Raw genomic sequence first — 27,455 nt, forward strand, 5'->3', positions numbered from 1 at the left:
GGCTCTTGTTTTTTTTAAACTTACTCATGGCTCTCTTAACACCTTTGCCTTGTTTCTCCATGGCCAGGTTATGGCGCCTCTGCTCATCTAATTCTGCCCTATTTTTCTTGGCATCTATTACTGTTTTTGCTATGGCAGCTGATCCCCCAGCCAAGCTCCCAACAGCCCCGAGTGCAGCTAAGATGGCAGGGATAGTAAATATGAATCCCCCTGTATGCAATTTTTTCCTAGATTGCTGTAATTTTTTTAATTGGGGGGTACTAAGCAACAATTTCATACCATGTCCCTTTGCAAGACAAGAGCTTTTTTTCTTGCGCTGCTTTTTGGTCAAAAGGCTATCAATAGTTTTAAGAGATTTGAGACCTGCATAAGGTATTTGATACATAACACCCTTGGCCTTCATCGTAGGTTTATTATATACATATTCACAACCCCCACCCCAGTTTTTGTTTGGTGCTCATAGCTATGGTGGTTCCCAATGCTGATATTCTCTCACTCAAAGATGCATCTTTGCTTACAAATCTGCCAAATGCAGCCTCTTCTAATTTCTTGTCTGCAACATGTCTCTTGTCAAGATCAGTATGTGTGTTGTATGCTATGTCATGGTCTCTACAAGCAGCATCTAGGGGATTAACACCAGGATCCCCTCTGTTTAATCTATGATCCAATTTTGTGCCTGGACCACAATACTGATAGCCTGGAATGTGTAGTTCAAATGGCAGCTTGTTTATAATGTCATTAACCAGGCCCCGACCCTCAGAGACATTCCAAAATTTGGGTGGTAGAGTATTAATAATTTTTATGAGATATCCAATCCCCTTAGTGTCATTCACTATAAAATTAGACAATTTTGTGCTTATCATGTCCATAATTCCAACTTTTTCATTGTAAAAATTGTGGTTCCCAGCATTTTCCTCCCCAGCTATCACCAGCAACCTATCTACAAGTTTCCTGACATCATCAACCCACACAAATTCTTTAGGCAGGGTGTTGTATTGTTTGATTCCACTACCTGTCTTGATCTGTGACCATATGGGCTTGATTAAATTATTGTATTTTGCCCCACTGCTAGACTTGACTCTTTTTTGTGTGGGGTCATTGTTCTGGTATAGAGCATCTGATTTTATTAATATTTCTTTGTAATGTTCATAATCTTGATCTGTATAGCTGCCAGGTCTCTTCCTAGTCATCAGTTCCCACAATCCAGGTGTTCCGGGGTACTTAACAAAACCACCTTTTTCTCCGAGACGAGATTCTGAATAAACAATCAGATCATCCCCCATAAATGTTACTCTGAAATTGCCAATTCTATGTATGATGCTCCCGTCAAGCTCTGTGTCAGCATATAAGCCAAACACCTCATCTTTGTTGTCTTTAGGTGTGGTTAAATATTTTTGAGCAAGAAGACCCAATTCAATAGGATCCTGAGTAGCTTCAATTCTTCTAGGAGCAACAGGACTAGGTGTATGAATACTGGAAAGTGGGGTGAATGGATAATCTAATATGTTCCTTGCAGCTACAGGTACAAGCTCTGTGATCAAATCTTGATTTTGCTCTGTAACAGTTTTGATATTTTTACCTAAATTATTAATAGCATCAATTACAGGCTGTTCTGTTTGCTTGTGTTTTTCATAAATTCCTCGGTTCTCTGATTTCCATCCCTTAAATCTTTTTACAAGATAATCTCTTAACTTAAGATCATCAATGACTGGTCGTTTCATGGTTATTTATATACGTCTCAACATCTAGAAAATCGTTGATTTTATTTCTGTATTTGCCACTACTAGGTGTTCTTGTCATATCAATTGTGACAAAGCCATAGCTGTCCTGGTTCCAGCACCTGCTGCAAAACTTGGAAAAATTATTGTAGCTCAAGTCCCCACCTACATATTCATCATGTATGTGTTTGAGGTTGGTATGATCTTGATGAAACACACATATAAAATTGCTGTTGTCTCGGATCAGCTGCTTCGGTATTTTTGAAAAAGTCTGTGCCAGGTAGAAGCAATCAATGTTTTTGTGCCGGCCCTGTGTAAAGAAATTTCTAACCTTGTTTTGATTATCCAGTATAATGTCATCAAACACAACAACAGAATTATCGAGACATTCATGGAGTGGCTTAACATCTGGTTCAAAAGTGGCTATATCCAGTCCATCATATAGCTTCATCAGCTGCTGATATTTTAATTGTTCCAAGCTCTTAGAAAATACATACAAGTGCCTGTTTTTCCAGTCTAACCAGTTGGGTGCCAATAAAAAATTATCAACCATTAGTGTAGTTTTACCACAAGCAGATGGCCCAACAATAAGACACCTAATATTATCAGGCAGCAAGTTGCCATTTCTCTTATTCTGCTGTTCAGGTTCTGGCAGCCTCTTTATAACATCCCAGGTGCTCATATTATCACTTTGTCTGCATCGATCCAGCTGTTTTCCGGATGACCCAGCCATTTGACAAGTAACTTGTTGCCTTTTCTGCGGATGATTTTTTCTATGAGATATGTGTCAGGCTGTTTAGTTTTGCTGAGTTCTTGTTCATAGAACCTGCCTTTGAGAATTTCTCCTCGGTGATCTTTTATTATATATGTGTTAAGGGTCCCGGGTTTAACTTGAACCACTGTAAATAATTCAGTACTCCAGTTTCTTGTGAAGCCTCTTTTGAATAAGTGCTTATATTTACTGATTCTTACTTGATCACCCACCCTGTATTTGGCCCTTCTTGTTGTTGGCTGGTATCTAGGATAATAAACAGTCCTGATCAATTTTTGCTCATCAGATGAAGTTACTTCAGAGGGTTTCATGTTGATTGTGGAATGGACCGAGTTGTTATATTTATGTAGAAGTTCTGGTAGGATTGTAAGCCATTTATAATTACCTTGAAGTGTGAATTGTTTATACATAAGATTTTTTAAGGTTCTGTTGAATCTCTCTACAATTGAGGCTTTGAGGTCACTGTAACTCGAGTAATGTTTTATTGACTGGCTTTTAATAAATTGTTGGAACACTGAATTATAAAATTCTTTGCCATTATCTGTTTGCAAATAGCGCGGTGATCTTCCTGAATGATTGATGATTGTCCTGAGGGCTTCTGTAACACATTTCCCAGTCTTGGATTTGAGTGGCACAGCCCAGGCAAATTTTGAAAATGTGTCTATTACAGTGAGTAGATACTTGTAGCCCTTGTTGATTTTGTCTAAGTTTTTCAACTGTCCACTTGACAACTCAATCAAGTCGCTCTGCCATAAATCATCTATGCCCTTTGTGACTACTGGGAGTCTCTTAAAATTATGTCGGGCCTGTCTGTGTAATTCATCAACAATAATTTGTCTAGACATAATATGAAAACAAGAATATTGCAACTATAGGGTGTTCAGCAGCTGATACTACAGGATTTTCTAAATATAATTTGTCCCCTATTTGTATTTTAAATTCCAGAGAGCCATCATCTTCAGTATAGGCTGTTTCTAATGTATTGGGATCTGTAAAATCCTCTAACTCTACACTGGTGATTTTCACTTTGTTCTCAGCATTTGTTATTGATAAGGTAGGGTAGTGGTGTGCCTGTGGCTGATGCCAATATTTGATCTTGATTGGTCTCAATGTGCCCCCAACAAAAAACTGGTAATAAAATTGTGCAGGGGACAGCATATATATTTTGCCACCCGGTGTAAATGGTGAATCATATTCTTTGTTGGGGATGCTGTACAATTCAAGAATTACTGTATGTTTTGGATTCTCGATTATGCCCGTTATTTCCTTTTCTGCTGTGAGCAATCTGCTTGTTACAGATTCAAGGTGTTCATTGATGGTCCTAACAACATCATCGTGGCCTGGCTTGATCTTTATGTCCACAACAAGTTTCTTGTATTGTTGAACAATCTCTTGAAGCTGGGTGGCAAAAACAGACAGGGCATTTGCTTGATTGGATTCCATGGTTCCTAGCTGTTGCTTGATATTAGCTACAATTTGTTGCAAATTTTCAACAACTGCCAATTTTGAATTTTGAGCAGTAAGATCATGGACCTGTCTTCTGATATCCTCAAACAGGGCATGCAGTTCATTAATATGTTGATTGGTTGGTAGAGTGGCCACTGTCTGAGTGAGTTGTTTGATCTCTGCCTGGATATTCTTGATATCTTCTGATTTCAATATCCTATTCACTGCCCTCTTAATATTTTTAAGTTCCTGTGATGTAGGAAGATTTGATACTGTATTCTGCAAAGATTCAAGTGCCAATTTCACATTGTTTAATTCAGATGCATCAACCACATTTTGCATAGCATTTTGGAGCAGGGCTATATCTGCCTGAGAGGGTGTGGATTGTTGTAAAATTTCAAGCTTTGTTTGGATATCATCTATCAAATGATGAAAATGAGATAGTTCAGATTCAGTGTTGAGGTTTTCAAGCTTTGTGATCTGTTGCTGGACACTGACAAGTGTGTCTACAATCCCAGGCAGGCGAGTTTCTTGTACATTTGCCAAATCACTTTGCACTGCTGCTATGGTACCTTCAAGATGGGTTATGGTACTTTGAATTTTTCCAAAATCTTCATATGTTTCAAGTTGCAGCTTAATGTTGGCTACACTCCGAGTTATTGCATTCAAAGCATCAGAAGATGGCAAATTGTTCATAAAATTTTCAAGTGTCTCAATTTTTTCTTTAACGTCGGCTATAGCATTGTGCAGAGGGTCCAGATTAGGTATCTGGAGTGACTGAATCTGTTCTTTTAGAGTGGAAATCACTAGATCAAAATCTTCTTGTGATTTTATGCTTTTGACAATTGTTTGGAGCTGTGCCTGGACATTATTTATTTGTTCTTCCAATTGCTGTTTCAATTGCTCAGAGTTGGTAGCCTGGGTCTTAAATTTGGCTTGAAGAGCTGCTACAGCTTCTTCTAAACTTTGAAAATTATCTAATGTTGCCAGATCAGTATATTTTTGAAGCAGCACTTTGAGTTCAGAATCAATTTTAAGAAGAGGGTCCATGCATTGTGATTGTAAATTTGTAATTTCTAATTGAAGACTGGCATTGAGTGTGGTTTGTAAAGCTTGTAAATCACTTCTTAATTTCTTGACTCTGACATCAAGCATCAGAATCTCATCACTGTGATCTTCATGCCTTGTATGGCCAAATATATCATTAGGCATTTTGTTTATAGGTTATTTATTATAGAGTATCTGATTCTTAATTCTATAAAAAAGGGTATAAGCTTGTCATATGACCCAGGGACCTCAATATATAAGCAGTCACCAGCAGAAACAGTATATACAGTGCCAGAAATCATGTTTGAGTGCTTAATTCTATAAATATTTCTCCCTACTGAAATCTTGACATCACCCTCAGGGGTTGTAATAAATTGCAATTGCCCACCTACAGGTAATTGGTAATGATTTAAATTATTGTTAAATATGTACAATGTTTTACCTGTTTCATCATCATTATCTGTAAATATGCTGTTCAGATGAATAATTAACAAGCCACTCAGTTTAGACATTACAGATTGTAAATCAGGAGAGGGTTGTGGTGTTGGCAGGTCCATAATAGCCTGTTTTTTGAACCCAAATAAGTTCATGGGCATGTTTATTTATTTCAAATCATGCTCTGTAATTGGGCATTGTTTGCCACTTTTCAAATCACAATGCCCCCAAGGTAGAGTATGTATGTTACATGACAAAATGCATCTCTTATCATCATGTGGGTCCAGGGCCACTTTTCTTACAATATTGCTAGTCAGCAAGTGATCCTCACTCTGAATTCTATTTTCTGATGTTCTGATTGAACTCTGTGATTTGATGCAATTTTTATAATCTTCAAATACAAGCTCTTTTTCAACAGTTACTCTGCCAATACCCTTGGCTTTTTTGACAACAGCACTACATGTTTTAAAACTGTACATCTTGGCACTTAACCCAGCAAATTCCACAATAACATCACCAAGTGTCTCATCTTTTAACTTGCCAGGCACCTTTTTGTTGTGGTGGTGTTGAATCTTTGTATGTTCACTGGTATCAAAGTATTGAAACAATTCAGGCTGTGACATATCTTGATAAACATCTTCTGTTTGAATATCAAGAATAAAACTATCCGTGTCCATGTACAATAATTTTACACGATCACCATAAAAAGGTTTCAGCACATCATAATACAATGTTAACATATGTAATTTGGACAATTCCAATATCACAGCCCCTACATAAATAGGTTTATCAAACTTGATCTTTGTTTTTTTCATGTTGAAAAGTGCCATGTGCTCATCATAAATTCTTCTGTAATTGAAGTTGGGCTTTGCAACCAATTTTTTGCTCCGGCCGGGGTCAGTATTTATTTTAACATCGCCATGTTTTCTGACATTTTCAATTGTTTTGCCAAATACAGAATTGATCATCAATTTAAACAAGGCCTTATCAAATTGGCTTACTGCAGATGTTCGAAGCTCTGTGTTTGTATCAATGTATGGTTTCAACCATTCTGAGTGCCTGAACCTCAAAACTTTGCCAACTTTGGTTACTTGGACACCATGTTTTATCAGGAACTGGAGGTTTTTGTAATATGTGACATAACCCTGTTTCGGCTCCAGGGTCATCATGAGCTTCTTCTGTTTAGAGCCAGGTGAGCACTGAACCTCGGGAATTGGGGGCAGATCAGAAAATTTATTGTGCAAATGATCTGGAATTGTCAGATCAACCTCTATGAATAGGCCATATTCACTGTCATCAAAGTCCTTAAGATCATCAATCTTGAAATTTTCAACCCATTCAAGCTCTGCATATGGCAGTTTTTGCATCATGGCATAACCATAGAGGCTATTGGCATCTACATACAGTGTATAATTTGATGGCCGTGCTGGATTATAATCAGGCATATATTTATTATTTGCTCTGGCATATCTCTGGGAACATTGCACCATCCCTCCTCTTATACACTGCTCCATAAACAGATACATATCTTGATCTTGGATCAGATCCAATTGCATTTTGGTGTTGAAAAACGTTGCGGCCCATGCTAGACCAGGGGCACTGTAAAAATACACTGGGTCCAGTCCATAATTTTGCATTGAAGATTTTCTGAATGCCTGCAATATATCAGCTAAGAGAGTCACGTCAAGTTTTAAATATGCCATGTGATAATCACCAAATGTCTTGCATTTTAAACTGATCCACATCAACTGAGCATGGTGATAATCTTCATCAGTGATTCCAGATCCTCTGATTTTGCTGTAAAACTCTTCTTGTGGTGGCAGGGAACACTCATCAAATTTAGAAAAATCTGTGACATAGTCATATGGATATACACCCTTCCGCCTAATTAATTTCAGGTCCAGATTTGGAAACATAGCACGTGTGATTTTCAAGTCATCATCAGATAATTGAGAGGCCAGTGTAGCCAGGCTAGCAGATAAAAATCTGTAAGAATCAAGAAATCTTATGCGAATAGGAACACCATCAACTTTAATTATCTTGCTAATAGATATATATTTCTCATCATTTTCAGCTAAAATATTTAAATTCTGCTTGTCAAACCCCTCGTACCTAATCAGATGATGGAAATCATAATTGGATGCTCCATGACAAAATATAGGGACAAATTTTGGTCTCTGGATCTTAATATTACAGCTTTTACACAGGGCCTGTTTATATCGACCATCTGTATGAGAATGGTGATGTACCTTGATATTTGTATCTGAAAATTGACAATCACATACCGGGCATTTTTCTGCATTGTTGAAATCCTCAATCTGTTCCTCTGTTAAAGGCAACATAGGCTTTGATTTTAATAAGTTGTTAGATGCTATGTCACGGCACTCATTTTCTATTATATGTGCAAATTCTTTGATGGCATTTGGTCCCTTGTATAAGTATGGCTCACTAGCTACACCATCCTGTACAACCACACAACAAAAGCTGGAAGGTTCATGTTGCTGGTACGGTGTACTTGAAGATTCTTCTGGATCTGGGCTACAGAATGCAATAGGTTTGAGGTTCGATTCGAAATCACAGACAATATATGCTGGGTGTTCCAACAAGGCTTCAAACTTATTGAATTTGCAATTTTCACTTGGATTGGGCATCACCATATGAACAGGTTTATGGTTGCCACAGTATTTCAGATGCTCAATTAACTTATTTTTGGCAATTTCTGCATTCTCTTCCCGAACCCCCTTCACCATTTTTTGACCATCAAATACAGTTAAACATCTTCTGCACAACTTGAATATGTTTTTATATTTATCTAGTTGCGTTCTCACTAAAGCTTGAAGATTATGTATTAGAGTGTAATGGTATGTATCATCTCCTTCAATTAAGAGCAGATCAATCGGAATAGCAGATTCATCATCAATTGTACTGATTCTGAGAGGATCTATCAAGCAATTGCCAGTGGAACAAATAAATACATTAATAGATACTTGTTTGCCATTGATGTGCCCGGCCTTTTTTTCAAATTTATCAATATTCTGAACAGACATTGGATATTCCAAACCCTCCATTACATCGTCAAAAAGATGTTCATGTTGCTTGTAATAAGTTATTCTCTCAGGATGGCTTGAAACTGGATACAAAGCAGCTAATATACACCACAAAAAGCATTTCTGGTCGGCATTTTTTATATTGACCACGGCTCTTTTGTTTTTGATATTGGCAGGCAATGGCACATAAGTAGATCCTTGTAATGGGCTGAATTCAGAAATATTAACATATAACTTGTGTGATGAGCCGCATAGGCTCCAGCCACTCTCTTTTCCAGCAAATTCAGAGTGTTTAATGTTCAGTTGATTTATCAAGCTGCTTATTATTGTGTCTGAATTTGCATTTGAATATACCGGCACAGTTTCTGTTATGTGGGGCTGTGTAAATTTTGTGCCGTTTGGCTTCTTATATTGTACAAACAATTTGAGGGAGAGCTTATAAGAGCCATTTTGTGCATTAAGAATTGCCTGCAGATCAGAATTTATACTGTTCAAGAAATTCTCAATGCCACATCTTGGCTCTGATACAAACCGGTGATCCCTTAATTGGCCGTTAAAACTGCTACGGATGGGTTCATAGCGTGGCTGTTTTGCTGCTCTGGCATTAAGAGGTGCTTCGTGCTTTCTTTTCAGACCAGATGTAGATGGTTGTGTTGATGACTGTACATAAGAATTACACTTATGCCATTTGTAATATGCCTTGCTTAATATTTTATGGCATCTTGGACATATTTTCATGGCCTTTCTGCATTTCCTAGGCTTACAAATATGCCGATGCCTAGCCCAATGAGAACTAGATATATTTTTATTACACTGATTGCAATATTTTTGTTTTGGCATTTTTTTTCTTGTTGTTTATTATATAAGATTTTCCGGGCTTCAATTCAAAACTTTATACTTAATAAAAATATCAGTTGGGTTCAGCAGTTAATGGCTGAGCTGGTGCTTTTATACCCAAACAACAGCAGTAACTAGGTTTTGGTGATAGTTTTGCTGTTGTACAACACACTTCACCAGGTTTAAAACCTCATCTCTATATCAACTAAATACAATTCAAAATTGGATTTTGAACTGTGCAATAAATATTCTGTAAGTCTCACTTGTGTTTATATTAACAGAACAAAACAAAACCAGAATTGTATTCAGGATTGCATGTTTTCATACAAAAAAGCCATATTTTTGACAAGTTTATAAACAACAATCATACAGATATAACTTTTACACACATGGCCGAATCTGTCTGAGCAGAGGAGAAAGAAGTGTCATTCTCATAGGTGAAAAATCATATGTTTATGATGTAAGAAATGAAAGGGTCACAGAGCAGTTCTAGAGACCCGATTCAAACACAGAAACCCCTTGATTACAAAGCAATAATACCAACACTTTGCTGTCAGAGAGGTCCCAGACACTCTACCAGCTTTGAAACCTCAACTGTATTATCAGCTAGCAGTGAATATCTCATGTGTGGACAGTTGTACATATTTCAATCTTTTATCAGGACTCGAACCCAAAGCCCCCGATTACAATGCAACAATATTAACACTTCTCAATATGGAATATGCCCACATTTTACTGGGTTCTGAGACCTTAATGCAGACAAAATTGGATTTTGAACTGCCGTAATATTTTCTAAGTCTTTGCCTAGGCTCATATTATCAGAATAGAATTGCTTTCAGCACGAGGGGGGTACAGTTCATTGCCACTGTGTGAAAATATGTATCTTTATCTCAATAATCTTTGTTACACTTTTACATGTTGTCTTGCATGACTAGGAATTTGTTACACTTTTTCCCCTGTCGCACAGAAAGATTAATGCCCCCTTCAGTGAATCATACAGAAAAATCATTAATGTTCCCCCTTCTAGCGTGTAGATTTTATCTCTTGCCGGCACGCAAGACATGAAGGCAAAACATTAGTCTTTTGATAGATTCATGCATTTCCGAGCTATAATTGCTTACCCTAAGCAATGGAATTGATCAGAGATTGGAAAAAAACAAACAACAGCTCAAATTTGTATATTAAATTAGATCTGTAAGTTATAGAGCATAGAAATATTGCAAAAAAGCCATATTTTTGACAAGTTTATAAACAACAATCACACAGATATAGCTTTTACACACATGGCCGAATCTGTCTGAGCAGAGGAGGGAGGGGGGTTTAAGATCTGGGGGCTATCAACTAGCAGTAATTATTCTCAAAATCTCACTTGTGGACATATTATTTTGCCACACGTTTTCAATCTGTCAGGACTCGAACCCCGAGCCTTTTGTTTACAAGACAACAATATTATCATTTTGCCATCAGGGGAGGCTTCACATTTTATGAGGACTTAAACCCGAACCTCCACACCTGAAGAATTGGGGTTTAAGCCCCTCTTGCCATTGTTTTAAATATGGGTAAATCTATCTGTTGAGCCCTCGCCTTTTCTACACTAGAAATTCAGAATTTCTTAAAAATCAGAGCATATCACACCTGAAAAATTGGGGTATAGGCCCCTTTTGGCTTTGTTTTAAGTGTAAGCAAATCAGATTGTTCAATCAAATAGCCTCGCCTTTTCTACACTTATAAGTTGTCCTGTCCCCCCCGTAAACCCCACTACTAACCTATTATATACAGAGACAAACTACTTTAACCTTATACCTCTAACACAATAACGCAAGTGTATATTTCTCACGTTTCATTTGATATTTTTCAAACTCAGAACCATTAAAATGTGCCAAACAGCCACTGATTTTCTGCCACACTGACAATCCTAATTAAAAAATATTCAAATGTATACATGGCACAATAGGAGAATTTCTAAATGCCTTTGTGTGAAAACTGTTGTCACTCACCAATGGAGAAAAGGTACACCAACTCGAACTAAAGTTTCATGATTTCTGCAATCATCACGATGCAAATCACTACAATACATAGGTCGGTGGCCATATGTTATAATCCAGGGTCTCCAAGCTCGGTTCTCAGGTTTACTAGCTTCCTGCAAAAATAAAATACTGATAATAATAGGAAGGAATTATTTTTTAGAGGTAAAACTCAATGGAGTCAGCTGCTTACACGTGTTAATTAAGGAGATTCCATGCTTTTCAAGGAGCATTTTCAACTTGATATTCGATCAATAAACTATCAGTGTCAGTTAATTGTATATTAGTAGTTTATTGGTTTCCACAAAAATTTCGTCATCATTCCATCCGTAATTAGGGTTGAGCCAATAATAAGAGGCATCATCTTTTGTTTTTGACGGAAAGACAAAATTTGAAATAACATGCTATAATGTTCATTATTCATGTTTTTGAAAAGCATGAGGTGTATTTTCCTACCATATTTTGTCACGAAATGATGCAAAATGAACTGCAAAATGTGAAATAAACTCTTAAACACGAAATTTAAGTTTTTTTAAACTGAAGTGACACTTTCTGAAGTCTGAATTATCCTGTGAATCATGCAAATTATGGAAAACTGATTAATTTTGCTGTAAATATTTGAGAAGCAAACATGGATTCCTTTACACTGGAATAAACTTAATACTGTGATAACTACATAAATGTATTATTGGAAGGAAAATCTTTAGTTTGTGCAATAAGTGTAGTTTTTAAAATCAAATTTAGGTTTATATTCACCATTTTAACACCTTTACATAGTGCTTTTGATCCCGAAATGTACCCAGTTTTTGCACCAAAATCTTGATCTTTTATTCACCATAAATAAGTGGCTGTACCAATAATTGCATATCTTCTGATACTCTTAGGAGATTCCCACCAATAACAACACTGAAAATTTTAATAATGTAAAGTATAAATACGAGGGCCGTACCGAAAGTAATGCAAAACTGGTCATAACCTCTTTATTAATTGATGCAGATCATTCAAATTGCACATATAGTTGGAGTGACTCTTCCTCTATACAAACCAGCTACTCAACATAGTCTCCTTTTAGAGCGATGCATTTGCACTATTGTTGAACCCAACTCTAGAATCCTGTTTGAAAAAAATCTGGTGTGCAATGTCAGACATCCACAGAAGGCTACAGAATGTGTACGGAGATGACACCATTGACAAGAGCAATGTACACATGTGGATGAAGAAGTTTACAGAAGGGGAAACAAGCATTGAAGACAAACTGCGCAGTGGGAGACCATCAACTGCGACCACTGACATGAATCGTCAGCGAGTGGATGAGTTGACTGCACGTCATTCTCCTTGATTTCCTGGAATGCGGCCGTACCATCAACAGCGAGCTGTACATTGAGACACTCCATAAGCTTAGAGAAGCCATTAGGAGGAAGAGACTGCACAAGAATCTGAAGGCTATTCACATTCACCATGACAATGCACGACCACACACCTCTTTGGCAACAAATCAGGCAATCCACCATACAGCCAGATCTGGCACCCTCAGCCTTCTACTTGGTGGTCCCATGAAGGACAGTCTTCGGGGACAACGATTTGATGACACAGTCGAGGTGAAAGTGGCTGTGAAGAAGTGGATGTCGGACAGTGCACATCAGACTTTTTCCAAAGAGGATTCTAGAGTTGGGTTCAACGATGGCATAAATGCAAGGCTATAAATGGAGACTATGTTGAGTAGCTGGTTTGTATAGAGGAAGAGTTACTCCAACTACATGTGCAATTTGAATGATCTACATCAGTTAATAAAGAGATTATGACAACTTTTACATTACTTTCGGTACGATCCACGTATACACCGGAATTAAATGAAGGGCTCGGGTGTAAAACATGGTAAGTGATATTTTGGTTATTTTTGAGTTACAAATTAAAATGTGCCATCGTTCAATTTTATAGTGAAATTGCCATGTTATACAATTTGCATTGGACTCATTGAAGTCTTGTGAAATTGGTAAACATAACACAAAAACAATTTATCTACAGTATAGGCTTTTTCTTTATCTCCAAGAGATTGACTTTAAAATATCCATAATTTCACATCAGAATATCATTTAATCACAAAATCCATTTCACTTTACAAAGTTGTTGGGAAGAAAAATACTGAAAAAAATTTACTTTTGCATAATTTTCAGGATATTAAGACACTGTGCAAGTGTCATGCAGCATCTTTGAATACTCCATGAGACACCCGGACTCTTAAAAACTACTGCTGATTAAATTCCAACTGGTATATTCTGATATTAATAACCCTAGTGTAAAGCTAAAGAAAAAGGTAAAGTGCTCCCCTGTGCATCACCATGCCATGAAGGCGTATAGGGGGTGTGGGGGTAACGCCCTACACTTTGTTGATCCGGTCATGAGTGGGGGTGATGTGATCAGCATCACGCCCCTGACTGCCTTTACCCCCAAGGGTTTCCCCAAGGTACCCATGTTATTCGATGCTGGGTGGGCGCCGGGGCCGCTTCCATCGTTAGAAAAGTTCCCGGATTTGAACCGGCCGGGGATCGAACCCGGGACCTTTAGCACGGTAGTCAGATGCGTTACCAACTGAGCCACCGCAGCCACCTAATAACCCTAATGTGGTATCAGTATTTCATCACCATTGTTTTTTATTTCATGACAATAAAAATGTAATTAAATTCTTTCCTTTTTATAAATGTGAAAAATAAATCTAGCAAAAAATTACCAGTACATCTCCTGTGTGTGTCTAATCTTCAATAAAACTAAGAGTTCTGATTTTTGTTTTAAGTCTATTGTATGCACATATAGGCAAATCCGATCTGAACCTAAAGTTTCAAGTGCCTCCACCGGATATCAAACCCAGGACACCTTGGTTACAAGGTAAGATAATTAACTAAACTAAACAGGGTTCTTGTATCTTGTAACTGCATACACATAGACAGACCTTGAGGTGTGAATGTTACATACATAAATCTGTCTGAATACACAGTGCGGCAATTTGAAATTAAGACAGATTTTCTTTTCTTGGTAGGTGGCACCACAGTGCAAGCAAATGAGGGGTATCTCACGAATAACCGATGCAGAGATCATGGATCTTGAGCGACATTGTTGCATGTGGCACTGTTGAGTGTGGGCACATGTCGTGAAAGTGCATCGTGATTTCAACGTGGAACAAAAACCAAACATCATGATTTGTGCACACCTGGGTAAGACTGCTAAGGAAACATTTCAGATGTTGCACCAAGTGTATAGGGACAATTGTTTATCCCATAGGCATGTATTCGAATGGCACAGTGGAGGGTGGAAGTCAATTGAAGATGACGAACATCCAGGTGCAGCAAGGACGGTGAGAACACAGCATTTTTTTGAGAAAGTGAGGACAATCATTACTGAAGATCGAAATTACAGACAGACTGTTACTGCTGGATTTTATCTTGAGATACTGAAACGTTTGTACAAAGAATAACACGTGTGAGGCTCAAGTATTGGGTTGATGGCAGCTGGCGTTTGCTTCATGACAATTCTCCAAGTCACAAGGCTGTGATTGTGAATGACTTTTTGACCTGAAAAGCAATCTGTGTTGTTACACCTAGCCTATGCACCGGATCTGGCTGTGCAATTATTTTCCATTTTCTAAACTGAGAGCTGCACTGAAATGTTCCTATTTTGATGATGTACCAACAATCAAGAAGGCCACGACAATGATTTCAAACAGCATTACACAAAACGAATTCCAGTAATCCTTCCACGAACTGGAATGGCAGAGCGCAACAATGTATGGATGCAGGAGGGTCATACTTTGAATGATCCCAGGTAAGTAAGTTTCTGTGAACGCTTGTTTATTTTTTATAGCATCAGTCCCGATTTCAAATTGCCGCACTGTGTATATCTGATGTATGTTATATTTACGGACAGCACTTGCACCAATCATCTCAAACATGAAAATTGAAATTTAGAGTTGCTGAAAGTTTTGTGAAAGAAGATGACTCATCTTTTCAACAAGTATGATTATATCAAGCATGATTCATATTATACACAGAGAAATTAACTTTTTGTTTGAATGATAACAGCAAAAAGCTAAGTTAAGAAAAATAAAGTTTGTGAGATATTTGGGTGATATAGTGAGCCTTCGAAATTAATAAAAAAAACAAAAAAATGTCCAAATTCCAACATGGAAACAGGAAACTTCACGTATGTATGAAATACTTAAACTGCATTTACTGCATCCATCATGAATAGGTTTTTCATGTTTCAGAACTATGTAATAATGCAAGTTTGACTGTTTTGTCTGAATAACACTGAAATTAACATAAGGAGTGCAAGAAAAATTCAAAAAATATCTTACAAGGTAGTTAAAAAACAACAATAATGATTGATTTGGTGTTTTAAGTTCACTTATGGACAGTAAGGCTAATCGAGACTGAACCTACAGTTTAAAGTGAGATCCAAACCACTATGTGCCTCAACCAGGTATTGAACCCGGAACCCCTTGATTACAAGGCGACGATGCTACCACTGCACCATCAGGGAGGCCGAACAATAATGAACATCATTATTCACTAAACAAATATAAACAGTGCATTGATTATTTTATACCTAGTAACACTTCGTAAACTTCTCACTTCCATCACTGGACCAAAAAAGTTTGTGTCAGAGACCAGGTAGAGCTTATGTAGTATATCTTGTGGGTATGTCAAATCAATTGGTGTCAAACCGTTTCTTGTGCCAAACAAAATTATAGTTAACGTGAGACAATAAAACCTTTCTGAGGAAATTATGGAAGCACTAACAATGCTATCGTCTGAGAATTGAAGAGCAATTTCTGTTTTTTAAATGCCAGTAACTATGAATGAGTATTACAAACATTTAACATCCATATGGTGAAAGTCATCAACCTTACTGCTGTGGAACTGAAAAATCAATTATAAAAAACAAAACATTTTATTGTATGAAATAGTGTGCTGCAGGGAGAGGTTTGATTAATTGATTGATTGAATTGGTGTTCTAAGCCCACTTTATGCACAGTAAGGCTAATCAGGACTATACCTACAGTTTAGAGTGGGATCCTGTTCCACAACACTGCCGCTTCTGGCAGGAAAAACCCAAATAAACAACTATATAGGCTCGTTAATCCTGGGTTCCCATCCCGTTCCTCACCAGAGCGCTCGGAACCAAAGAATCAATCACAGGCAACAACTTACTGAATTAATGTTGCAGGGTGATTGCTGAAAACTCGCAGAAATGGGCTTTATACATTTATTTACAATTTAACAAAACAAGGCTCGGATTCTTCCAATAATTCTCTAATTTACATTATTTACATTCCCCTAACTTGAGCCCCACGGCAGAACTGCCAAGTGGAAGCTAGCATCGGCGGAACTGCCTCAGGATGCTCTTTCTCACGGGAGGCCACTGAAGACCGAAGATCACTCTCTTTTCTGCTTTCCGGTTCATAAACACTCTCTGGCCTGTCCTCTGTCAGAGGCCATATTTATACTTCCTCCCTCGTCGCAAGGGGGAGGGCTGAAAGTTCAAATCTTATTGGCTCATTTAAACTACACTGAACCATGGAAGAAACCCAAGCATACAGAGTTGTACACAAAACAAAAAAAAGAAACAACAAACAAATACTGTTTGTAACAATCCGAACCACTATGTGCCTCCACCGGGTATCGAACCCAGAACCCCTTGATCACAAGGTGACGATGCTACCACTGCTACTGCACAAGACGACTAGATAGCGTACAGAACTGACAGCCCGATGAATAATGCTCGAACAGGCAAATCAAACAGTTTACCCTTGAAGGCTTGTAGTACACATGTAACCATAATTTGCCTGTGGATCGTGAAGCGAAAGCTGTAGTGAAATTGAAACTTAAGTGAACATCAGCTGCATGTTAAAATATAGTTTAGTCTAGCTTACCAAAAAACAGTGATATATGAGAATGAAATGGATGATTGTGGGATGAAACTACCAAGCCGTATATTTTGCACACGGGTGTCTACAATTATTGTCACATTAAGATGATATTAGATTGCATATCCTCGAGGATGGGAAACTCAAATGAGTACGAGGAAGCGATAGTGGTCCCATGAAAGTGTAGTGCAAATATAATTATGTTCAAAGAGTCACATGATATTCTTTAGTCAAAATATCATATTTAGTGTGCGAAGAAGTACCTATCCAAATCAAAGATCTTTCTTTATTTCTCTGAGTTAGTCTGCAAAATGCAGTCCTGGGTATAATATGTGGAAGTGAGGTTAACATGTGGATGTCTTCAAAAAGGGTCACACCTTACAACCCAAATTTATTTTTTGTTACAAAATTTTTAGGACTTTTTCTAAACTTTACAACACTATTTAATCTGAAAATTTGAGCCCTTGTCACACTTAAGCTGTAGAACAACCAAAATATATTTGTTGTAGTTAGGTGAATGCAGTGGCGTGACCAGGATTTTGCAAAGGGAGGGGTTACGCACACTTTTTTTGGTAGTTGGCCCTAATTTTGACATATGTTTCTGTTTTTGTATTATTCTTTTAAGGAACACTGGGCCAAAGGGGGGGGGGGATTAAAACCCACACCAACCCCCCCTTGCGAACGCCACTGGGTGAATGCACTATTAATCTTTCCATCTTCTTACCTTTAAATCATTTTCCAACCATTCATACTGCTTGACAAGCTCCTTAATTCCATAATTCAAAAAGTAATAATATTCTGTGGAAATAGCAATGAAATGGATTGGTCCCATGTTGAAACTGTACATCATGCTATCATATGGACCAGGCATGGCAAACCTTGCTCTGTAGTTACTGAAGTTGCTAATGGGAAGAAGAAGATCATTAAGTTTTACACATATGCACAACAAACAATACATATAATGTAATAGTTGCACAACTTAAAGTTAGGTGGATGCACATGTTTGAAAAAGTACAGGCTCAAATAGTACATAGGTCCAGTGGCACAACCACAAGGGGGGGGGGGGATATTGCTGCCCTCCCCCCCAATCTTCGACAGAAGTCAATTGTAGGGGGACAAACGTTGATGGCCATGGCACCTGCAGGGGGGGGGGGGCACAGAGGAGCAATTGCCCCCTCGATTTCAAATTTTATGCAAATAAAAATACATTTCATAAACTTTTCTTGCTCGCTTCGCTCGCAATGTCTACGTTTCTCAATCTTCATTAGAGCAGTAGCTAGGGGCCAGCAGGAGTCGGCCATGGATGCCAAGCGATCTAAATGAAAACAGTTGTAAAAGAGAAAATGCCATGGCACCCCGTGAAATCATTGCACCCTATTAAATCAATATTGTTTTCAGTTGCAAAAATTGGATCTAAAAAATCAAATCAACTTTGAATACGTACACAATTTAGTGTTAGCTTGTAGCATATGTGTAAAACATATCTTGTACATGAAAGTTATACATGCTATATGTCCAAAAAGAATTGTCTTCGGAATGCATGGAATGCATTTATCATTCATTTTCTGCCATTCAAAAATACAGTTTGTCTGCTTGTTTTCCATTATTAGCTAATGTAAAATTGAACGTGCTGAAAAATTATTTCAAATCATTTGTTCCAAACAAATGCTTTAGCACGGACTTCTACCCCCTTTTTGCGTAATTTATGAGGATAATAACATCTTTTGATACTACTACTACCACTAGTATTATTATTATTGGTACGTTTATCCTGGTACTTGCCCTCCCCCCCAGACAAAAATTTGTGGTTGCGCCTCTGCATAGATCATTGAACATTCCTAAAATGGTGGACCAAAAATAGAAAATTTTAGGGGCAGGGCACATATAGGTACTGTATCTGACAATTGGGTGTGGAGGCGAGGGACACCCCTTGTATCTTCTCCTGGCAAGAATTCTTGCCGCAATATTGCCAGAACGACTCCATGGATGTTAGAACAGATGCGACAGAGCTTTCTGCGATGCTGTTGACACTGGGGCCACCATTTTGAACACCTACTGTAACGTTTTTCGTTGTACAGTGCTACTATACACTGTAGTAACATCCATATTAAACCTACAAGCCACATCTTTCAGTTGTCTTATTGCACTGTCATAGGCAGCCCCAACCAGTTTTGGCTTATAACCTTATAATGACATGTTTCTGGACCGAGGTTCCTGATCTCCAATTGGTACTTGGGCCATTCTCCATTCACACTGTCAGTTTGATTCAAGGTCACGGGAACATCCTGTATAATTCATATGCCCTGCTTTTGTAAAGTAAATATGTAAATATACAATTTCTTTTTCAAAGCAGTTATCTATTTACATACATTAAGGAGGCTAATGAACCATTCAAGGGATATCTGTAACATATATCCGCAAGGGCACCTGCAGATTTTTTTCTCAGGGCAGGCAGTCACACAAACTTTCATTATTCTTATTGCTATTATTATTGGATTTTATTTAATTGTTGCTGTTACTATTATTATTATTATATTATTATTATTACAACTACTACTTCTTATGTTCTTTTAATTACATGCATTTATAATTTCCCTATTCTGTATATCTATATGCAATTTGCATAACTGTAAATACACATAACATTAATTCATGTAGGACATAAAGCTGTTTTTTGTAGTTTATTAAGCGTAAATGTAACCCTACTTCAAATACGAGGGAGAATCGAAAAGTCTTTGCACCTAATTTTTTTCTAGCTTGTATAAGTGTTATTACAAAAGCGAGATATACGAGCGATGCAGCAGGCTTTTCTTGGAACGGCCCTATTGTAACTTCAGATTTCTTCAACGGCAGGGTGCCGTTATCAGTCGGCAAAGATGGCCGGAGTGCTCAGGAAGTTCACAACATATGAGCAGCGAAGTGTTATTAGTTTTTTTATGGTGCAAAGGACAAATAGCCACAGATATCCACAGGAAAATGGAGCCAGTGTATGGGGACAAGTGTTTGAGTGCGAAGTGTGCAGTGGTGGTGCAAGGAGTTTGAAAATGGATGGGAAAATGTGGAGGACAATGAGCGATCAGGCCAACCTCATTCCTCGCTGACACCGGACATCACCACCCATGTTGATGAAATGGTGAAAGCTGATCGACATGTTCATCTGAAGGACATTGCCACTGAATTTGGCATTTCCTATGGCACTTGTCCCCACACACTGGCTCTATTTCACTGTGGATATCTGTGGCTGTTTGTCCCTTGCACCATAAAAAACTAATAACACTTCGCTGCTCATATGGCGTGAACTTTACTCCGGCCATCTTTGCCAACTGATAAGGGTGCCGTGCCGTGGAAGAAATCTGAAGTTACAATAGGGCCGTTCCAAGAAAAGCCTACTGCATCGCTCGTATATCTCGCTTTTGTAATAACACTTATAACAAGCTAGAAAAAAATTAGGCACAAAGACTTTTCAATTCTCGCTCGTAATAATAGTTGCTGTAACTTACGGCCTGTAAGTCACAGAAAACAATATTTTTTGTTATAAAATATCTCTACAATTTCACCATTCCACAATACCACTGACAGGATCTCATACCATGGCCAGTCAAATTGACATTCAGCATGATTCTGCTTATTCTTTCATCCTCTTTGCCTTTTTTTAATGTTTTAATTTCACAAGTAATGATCTGGAAAGTGATTCAAAACATTGAACAGAAGAAGATGTAGAGACCAGCTACTTGTAAGTACATTTTTTAATACAGGGTGGCCATAAAGTGTGGAACCAATTGTAGAAAGCACATGCGACTGACTGGATGCTGAATTGAGAGAAGTGGATCTGTAGAAAGGACTTCGCCATTTGGGGAAAATTGAAATCTGAGGTGCATGGTGTGAAAATACAGGATCTGGATTATCACCATGAAAGGATAGCCACTGCAATGGCTGATCTGGATCCTCACATTTTGAAGAGAACACAAGGAAACATTTGAAGAAGGGTATCGAGGCTGATGGAGTGTATGTGGAGAATGTTTTGCATTAAGGAAATGTGCTGGTCAACAGTTCTTCCTTTGATTCCAAATGTTATGGTCACCCTGTATGAGTTTACCTAGTATAAATTAACTTACTACATTTGCTCATGATTTCCTGGGCATGTCATGTACGGAACGTAAGCTGCTATGGCCTCCACCTGCCTCATGAACTCATCTCCAACCCGAGCATTGTCCTACAGAAACCAAACATAAACATATATAATAATAAAACACTATATAAATATTTTGGTTATTTTAGACCATCTGCTGCTTCTCTAGGTTAAATGCAATGATAAAAAACGAATCTTATAAAAGGTTTTCACCTTGGTACATTGCAAGATTGTTATGCTATATTTCACCAACAGCAGCACATCAATCCCTCCACGTAGCTTAGAACTAAAATAAGGAGCTACATTTAATCCCTTGCATTTGTGTTCATAATATGCATTTCATTTCACATTTAAAGGTACTCACAATCATTAGAAATGGGATAATTTAATTAGCATTCTATTGGTATCAACCAATGTGAACAAATATTAGCGTATTGGTATAACTGCCAATAATTTTACCAATCTAATCTATCTATATAAAAATGTATATGGGTGTGTTTGTTCCGGCATAACTCTCGAATGCCTGGAGCGATTTCAACCAAACTTGGTACACGTATGACTTAAGCCCGCATCACATGGAACTGGATTTCCAGTAGGTATGCCCCAGTTGGCGCTGGACTGGCTACCAATTTGCTACTTTTCGACTCACACGATACTTATCAGCGTACTTGTCGATAGACTTTTGTTCCCATACGAGGGAAGTTGTAATGGTGGCCGCATGAGATGTAAACAATGTATCACTACACATTTTTAAAAGCCAAAAACTACTCAACCGAGAGGAATAACGTTTCGTATAAAACGTTATTAGGTACAAAACAATGGCGCTGCTTAAATACATACTTTACAACGTTTACTGTGCACGTATGGAAGAATATTTTAGTTGTTTCAAATGTAAACACCGTGCACTCAGCATAGATAGTGTAACTCAACGCGCCTTTCATGCTGTATACGTTATACATTGCTGGAGTAACACATGCAAACCACAGACAAAAACGCTTCTTTGCACACACAGATTATCTTCACATGGCGAAACTTTGCTCTGATTGGCTGTTCCACAGAATCCAGTCGAGGAAAGCAAGTAGCAATTAGAACATGTCCTCCCCGATGGTGCATTGGTAGCGTCGTCGCCTTGTAATCAAGGGATCCTGGGTTTGATACCTGGTGGAGGCACAAGTGGTTCGGATCCCACTTTAAACTGTAGGTCCAGTCCCAATTAGCCTTACTGTGCATAAAGTGGACTTAAAACACCAAATCAATCCAATCCTATTCCTCCAAACCAGTCAAGCAGTAAGCCAGGTGGCCATGATTGCTACCTAGAAAGTTAGTTCAGCACCAACTAGGGCATTCCTACTAGAAATCCAGTTCCGTGTGATAGGGGCTTTACAATCTGGAAAGAAATACTGTGGGGGTAATACACCCCTAGCACCCCTAGGGGTTGGGGTAGGAGGGGGTGACATGTAAAAATAATCAAAAACGACTGATATTAGTTTGGAATCCATAGCTGTCGGGGTTGCTAAGATGAATAGTGACACTCCCAATGCTGCTCAACTCCAACACACCCCTGGCACCCAGGTGGGGGTGGGGGTGACATGTAAAACAACCGATATTAGTGTGGAATCCATAGTTTTCTGGGTTGCTAAGATGAAGAGTGACTCTCCCAATGCCGTTCAACTCCAAGCGTTCAACTCCAAGACACCCCTGGCACTCCTAGGGGTGGGGGTGGGAAAGGGGTGACATAAAAATAATCAAAAAATGACCGATATTAGTGTGGAATCCATACTAATATTAGTGTGGAATCCATAGTTGTCGGGGTCGCTAAGATAAATAGTGACACTCCCAATGCTGTTCATCCAAGACACCCCTGCCACCCCTAGGGGTGGGGATGGGAAGGGGGTGACATGTAAAACAACCAATATTAGTGTGGAATCCATTGTTTTCGAGGCTGCTGAGATGAATAGTGACACTCCAATGCCGTTCAACTCCAAGTTCATTTTACACTATAGTTAGAATTCATTATATTCCTGTCTAATAGAAGATTGGGATAAATAAATACCCAGGCAATGCCAGGCAATCAGCTAGTATACCTATAAATAAGCTGAACTTTGTGCAAAATTTTGTCATCTCGACATATTTTTAAGCAACATAATGAACTAATTCATACGCTCTGGTTTTGTACAGCAAATGTTCTAAATATGCAAATTTATTTTTCTATGCCAGAATCTACTGTATTCAACTAGTTACATATGGTATAATGTTCTTCAAGGGCATTTATAATTTTATGAGAATGGTATAATATTGGATATGGGTATTGCAGGCATTATTTACCTGGGGGTTCACTGAAGTCATGTGACACATATTCAATTTCCGTAAATAGACTTTCTTCGCCAAACAAAAGGAATGGGTGAGGGCTTAAAAGGTTTGTCCAGATTTTTTTTCATCTGGGAGAATAAGGTTTCAAAGTAGGGGTGTGAATACATTTAGGGCTGAAACTACAATAAATTGTGCTTTTATAAAAAAATGTGGGATTTTATTGGAAAATCATGGGCGTCCTCAGGTAGGGGCAAGGAAGATATTTTTTTCAAGGAGGGGCAAAAAACACTAATTCAGTCTGAAGTTATTGCAATGCTTATATAATAATTACCATAAATTACTGTGACTGAAATTAAATTATATGCATGTAATATATATTTTTTGGTTGACATTCATTTTCCAGGAGGGGGGTGGCCCCCATTTTCCCCTTCCGGACGTCCATGTTCACTAATCAGAACTGGTCCTACATTTATTAAAGGTAAATGGCAACTAATGGCACATGGTGCATACTAGAAATCGAACCTGAGACCCTTTCATCGATACGCGACAGCTTTGTTCAAATTTGGGGCTGGTCGACCAGAACACGTTTTCTTTCAGCAGACAAGGAAGTTTGTTTACAATAATTATGTGCATTTCTAGCGGTCATTTCTTACCTATGCAGACAACAACGTCCACACTGCATTAAATGACGTAAGCGTAACCTACGTAAAGCCCATCCCTCGCTTCACTCGCAGCAGCATTTAATACTTTCCAACAAGTATCCAAGCACTTCAAAAACTAACAAACTTGAGACATTGACAGTTTGACACCGACTGACAGCGAGTCACATCTTCGCGCCATTATTTCTCTTTCGCGAACATGAACCCAAAGTGTTTCCACCTTTAAGGAAAAACCTCTGAATGAGGGCACGAGCAATTTTGGTAATGCATCTCTTTTATTTTAATTTATCACATTTAATTCCAGCTTTTATTCGTTTCTACTCATCCATCTCTGCCACAATCATGCATTTATTCCAAGACGTTCGGTGCAAAAATGACACAAAGAGAAGATTGAATATGCAATGCGTGCGCTTCAAGCCTGAACCCCACAGGGCAACACTGGAAGGGAGGGAAGGGAGGAAGCAGCGAGAATGGAGCCTTGTGCTGTGGCTTCTGCGAAAGAACGAACTGCGCATGACCGTTGGTCGGAGATACGAGTTCTGCAATATCCTCTTCCACCATTGATTAACGACACAATGAACAGCAGCGCAACATCAGATTATTCCAACCTGAAAAGTAAGGACTTGCAGAACACAGCATCACAGAGGGACACAGGGTTTTATTTTCTGACATAAAAATAACAGCCAAATGTGCCGAGTACTGGGACTGACGAGTAAAAGAAGCCATAGCCATATCACGGGAAAGTACCAATCTCAACAGGGTACCCCAGCTCAGTCATGCCTGGAATTCACTCCTCTGTAAAAACAAAGCTGCAGCCAATAAGAACAACAGGACCCAGAGCGAGTGAATAAGAAGACAGAATCCAAATCCCGCAACATAATTGTCATTTATTTAACCCCACACTGGTCTCCATTTCTATAATCCCTGATGATGAGAGCAATGTATGTGCTCGAAACGTTGGAAGTTAACTCCAATTTAACCTGGTTGGTAAATCGAGAACACCTGTTCGAATCCTCTTCCATGTATTTTCCCTTATTCCCTCCTCAAGATTCTGCCCCCGCACGAATCTTTCACAATGGCACGAGCTGTCCTGTGGAGGTTCAACCGAGGGTCTGCACTAGGGCGGCCAATTTGCGGTTTCTCCGTCTCAGCAAAAGAGTTCGCCATGTTACGGACACAAATACATGACTTATTGTGTAAAAATGTTAGCAAAATAATGTGAAAAGGTAAAGACATTGTTTATTGTTCATTCTTGAGGTGATTATCGTATATTACTGGGGGTTCACTGATCCTGTGTGCTATAGGGCCAACTGCACCTGGGGTATTGATAAATTTATATCAGTACTTTATCAGTTGTCAAAAACTTCATATCACTCCATCCCTAGAATAAAATAGGATTAAGCTTTTTACAGGAAAAGCTGAATAATGTTAAACAAGTTAAATTTCTGAGCACTTCTTAAAATATCCCATCTATGTCTCAATCAGATGCATTTGCCAACGAGAATCAATTGTCACAAAATCACCATTTAACCCTTCATGCCAGTAGACGAAATATTCATCACGCATGGAAATCCCCCAAGGACGGGGCTCATTTGAAGCAAAATGTACATGTTTTGTTAAAAACGTAATAACATGAAACATGCAAATGAGGGCTCGTTTTATTCAGAATTTCCAAGCCTTTCATTTTGTAAGGTAAACATGTCGACGTGTACCTATTTTCGGAAGCAACGGACAGGGGAATTTCCAAATTTTCTTTCTTTAGAATTTTTTTTTCCAAATTTGGCTAGCTCCCATCCGCTAGCGCCAATCGATCTGAGCAAACCGCGACTAGATGCCGATTGCCCCAAGTTACACAAAGGTGAATACGTAGTATCAAAACAATAATACAAATAGTAAATAAAAAAAGAAAAAAACTCAAAATCAAGGAGAATTTTCAACACAACTGGCTGCAGAGACGTCATCAGGAATGCGCCCATCCACCAGGGCAAACTGCCGCTAGTCGCTGATTGCCCCAAGTTATATAAAGGCGAATACGATAGTACAAATAGTAAAATTTATATATAAAAAAAAGAAAAAAGAACTCAAAATCAAGATTATTTATTTACCTTCATCCGGTACATCTGCCTCTTCCCTACTGGAAACAACATCTTGATCTTGATTATTGTTTCTTGTGGTAGTTTCGTGCATGGGTACGCACACAACGGGACTTTACACACCTCACACACAAATTTGGCATCCTTTCTTTTCTTTTGCGAGAAGCAGACTTTGCACCTTCGCCAGTGGTTTGACTGGGATGGTGAATATCGAACACTGGCTGCAGGGTTGGAAGATCGACTGGAGACAGGAGTTTGGAGAACTGATGAGGGTCCCGCAGAGGCCTGGCAAAAGTTGATCCAGTGATGCAATGAGTTCATACCTGAATTTCCTGTGCACATTTGGCTGGAAATGACGCAGCAGGATAAGTGTGTTTACTACTGAGGCATCAAGTAGATGAAGGAACATGTTCGTCCAGTTTTTACTTTTCCTCCAAACGTTGTAGCTGTTTGCCATCTGATCAGCCTTATCAGCATACCCGACATGCTTATTGCAGTCTTCAATGATCAGAGGCTTCGGGCAATTACCATGTTCATCAATAAAATTTCCAGCTCCAAGATGCGGATGGGTGAGGACATACACTTCCCTCTTATCCTTCCAGCACACTGCTGTAAGATCACCCTTCACGTGCACTGCAATGTCACCTTTCTTGAGTTTCAGTTTCTTAGGAGCAAAATCGGGTGGCATACCACGTCGACAAGCCCTAACAGTTCCGCAACGTTGAATTCCATGTTGGTACAATTCATTGTATACGAGGGTCACTATTTATATTTTGAGCCTAACAATGAAAAAACAGGAATTTGGCATTCAAACCTGCTTTATTGTTTTTCGAAGTATTCTCCTTTATGGTCAATACACTTTTGCATTCGTTCGAACCATTTGTCAAAGCAGTTTTTCCAATCTTCTTGAGACACCTCCATAATATGGTTTTTGAACGCATGAACGGCGTCTTCCGCCGACGAAAATCCTTGTCCACGCAATTTATTGTTGACATTCGGGAACAAGAAGAAGAAGTCA

The 27,455-nt window shown here is 38.5% G+C and overlaps 1 protein-coding gene across 1 annotated transcript in view; it reads right to left on the reverse strand.

The window, feature by feature from the left end:
- The window catches only part of LOC145980545 (acid phosphatase type 7), a 62,519-nt gene that overhangs the window by 16,839 nt on the left and 18,225 nt on the right, over positions 1-27,455 (reverse strand). The window contains exons 5-7 of the mRNA XM_083113563.1: positions 21,362-21,459; positions 17,971-18,148; positions 11,300-11,442 (exon numbers count right to left, since the gene is read on the reverse strand). Of these exons, the coding sequence (XP_082969689.1) occupies positions 11,300-11,442; positions 17,971-18,148; positions 21,362-21,459 (419 nt within the window). The remainder of the gene's footprint in view (positions 1-11,299; positions 11,443-17,970; positions 18,149-21,361; positions 21,460-27,455) is intronic.

Source organism: Lepisma saccharinum, chromosome 28, assembly GCF_977018435.1.
Source record: "Lepisma saccharinum chromosome 28, izLepSacc3.1, whole genome shotgun sequence".
Lineage (NCBI taxonomy): Eukaryota > Metazoa > Arthropoda > Insecta > Zygentoma > Lepismatidae > Lepisma > Lepisma saccharinum.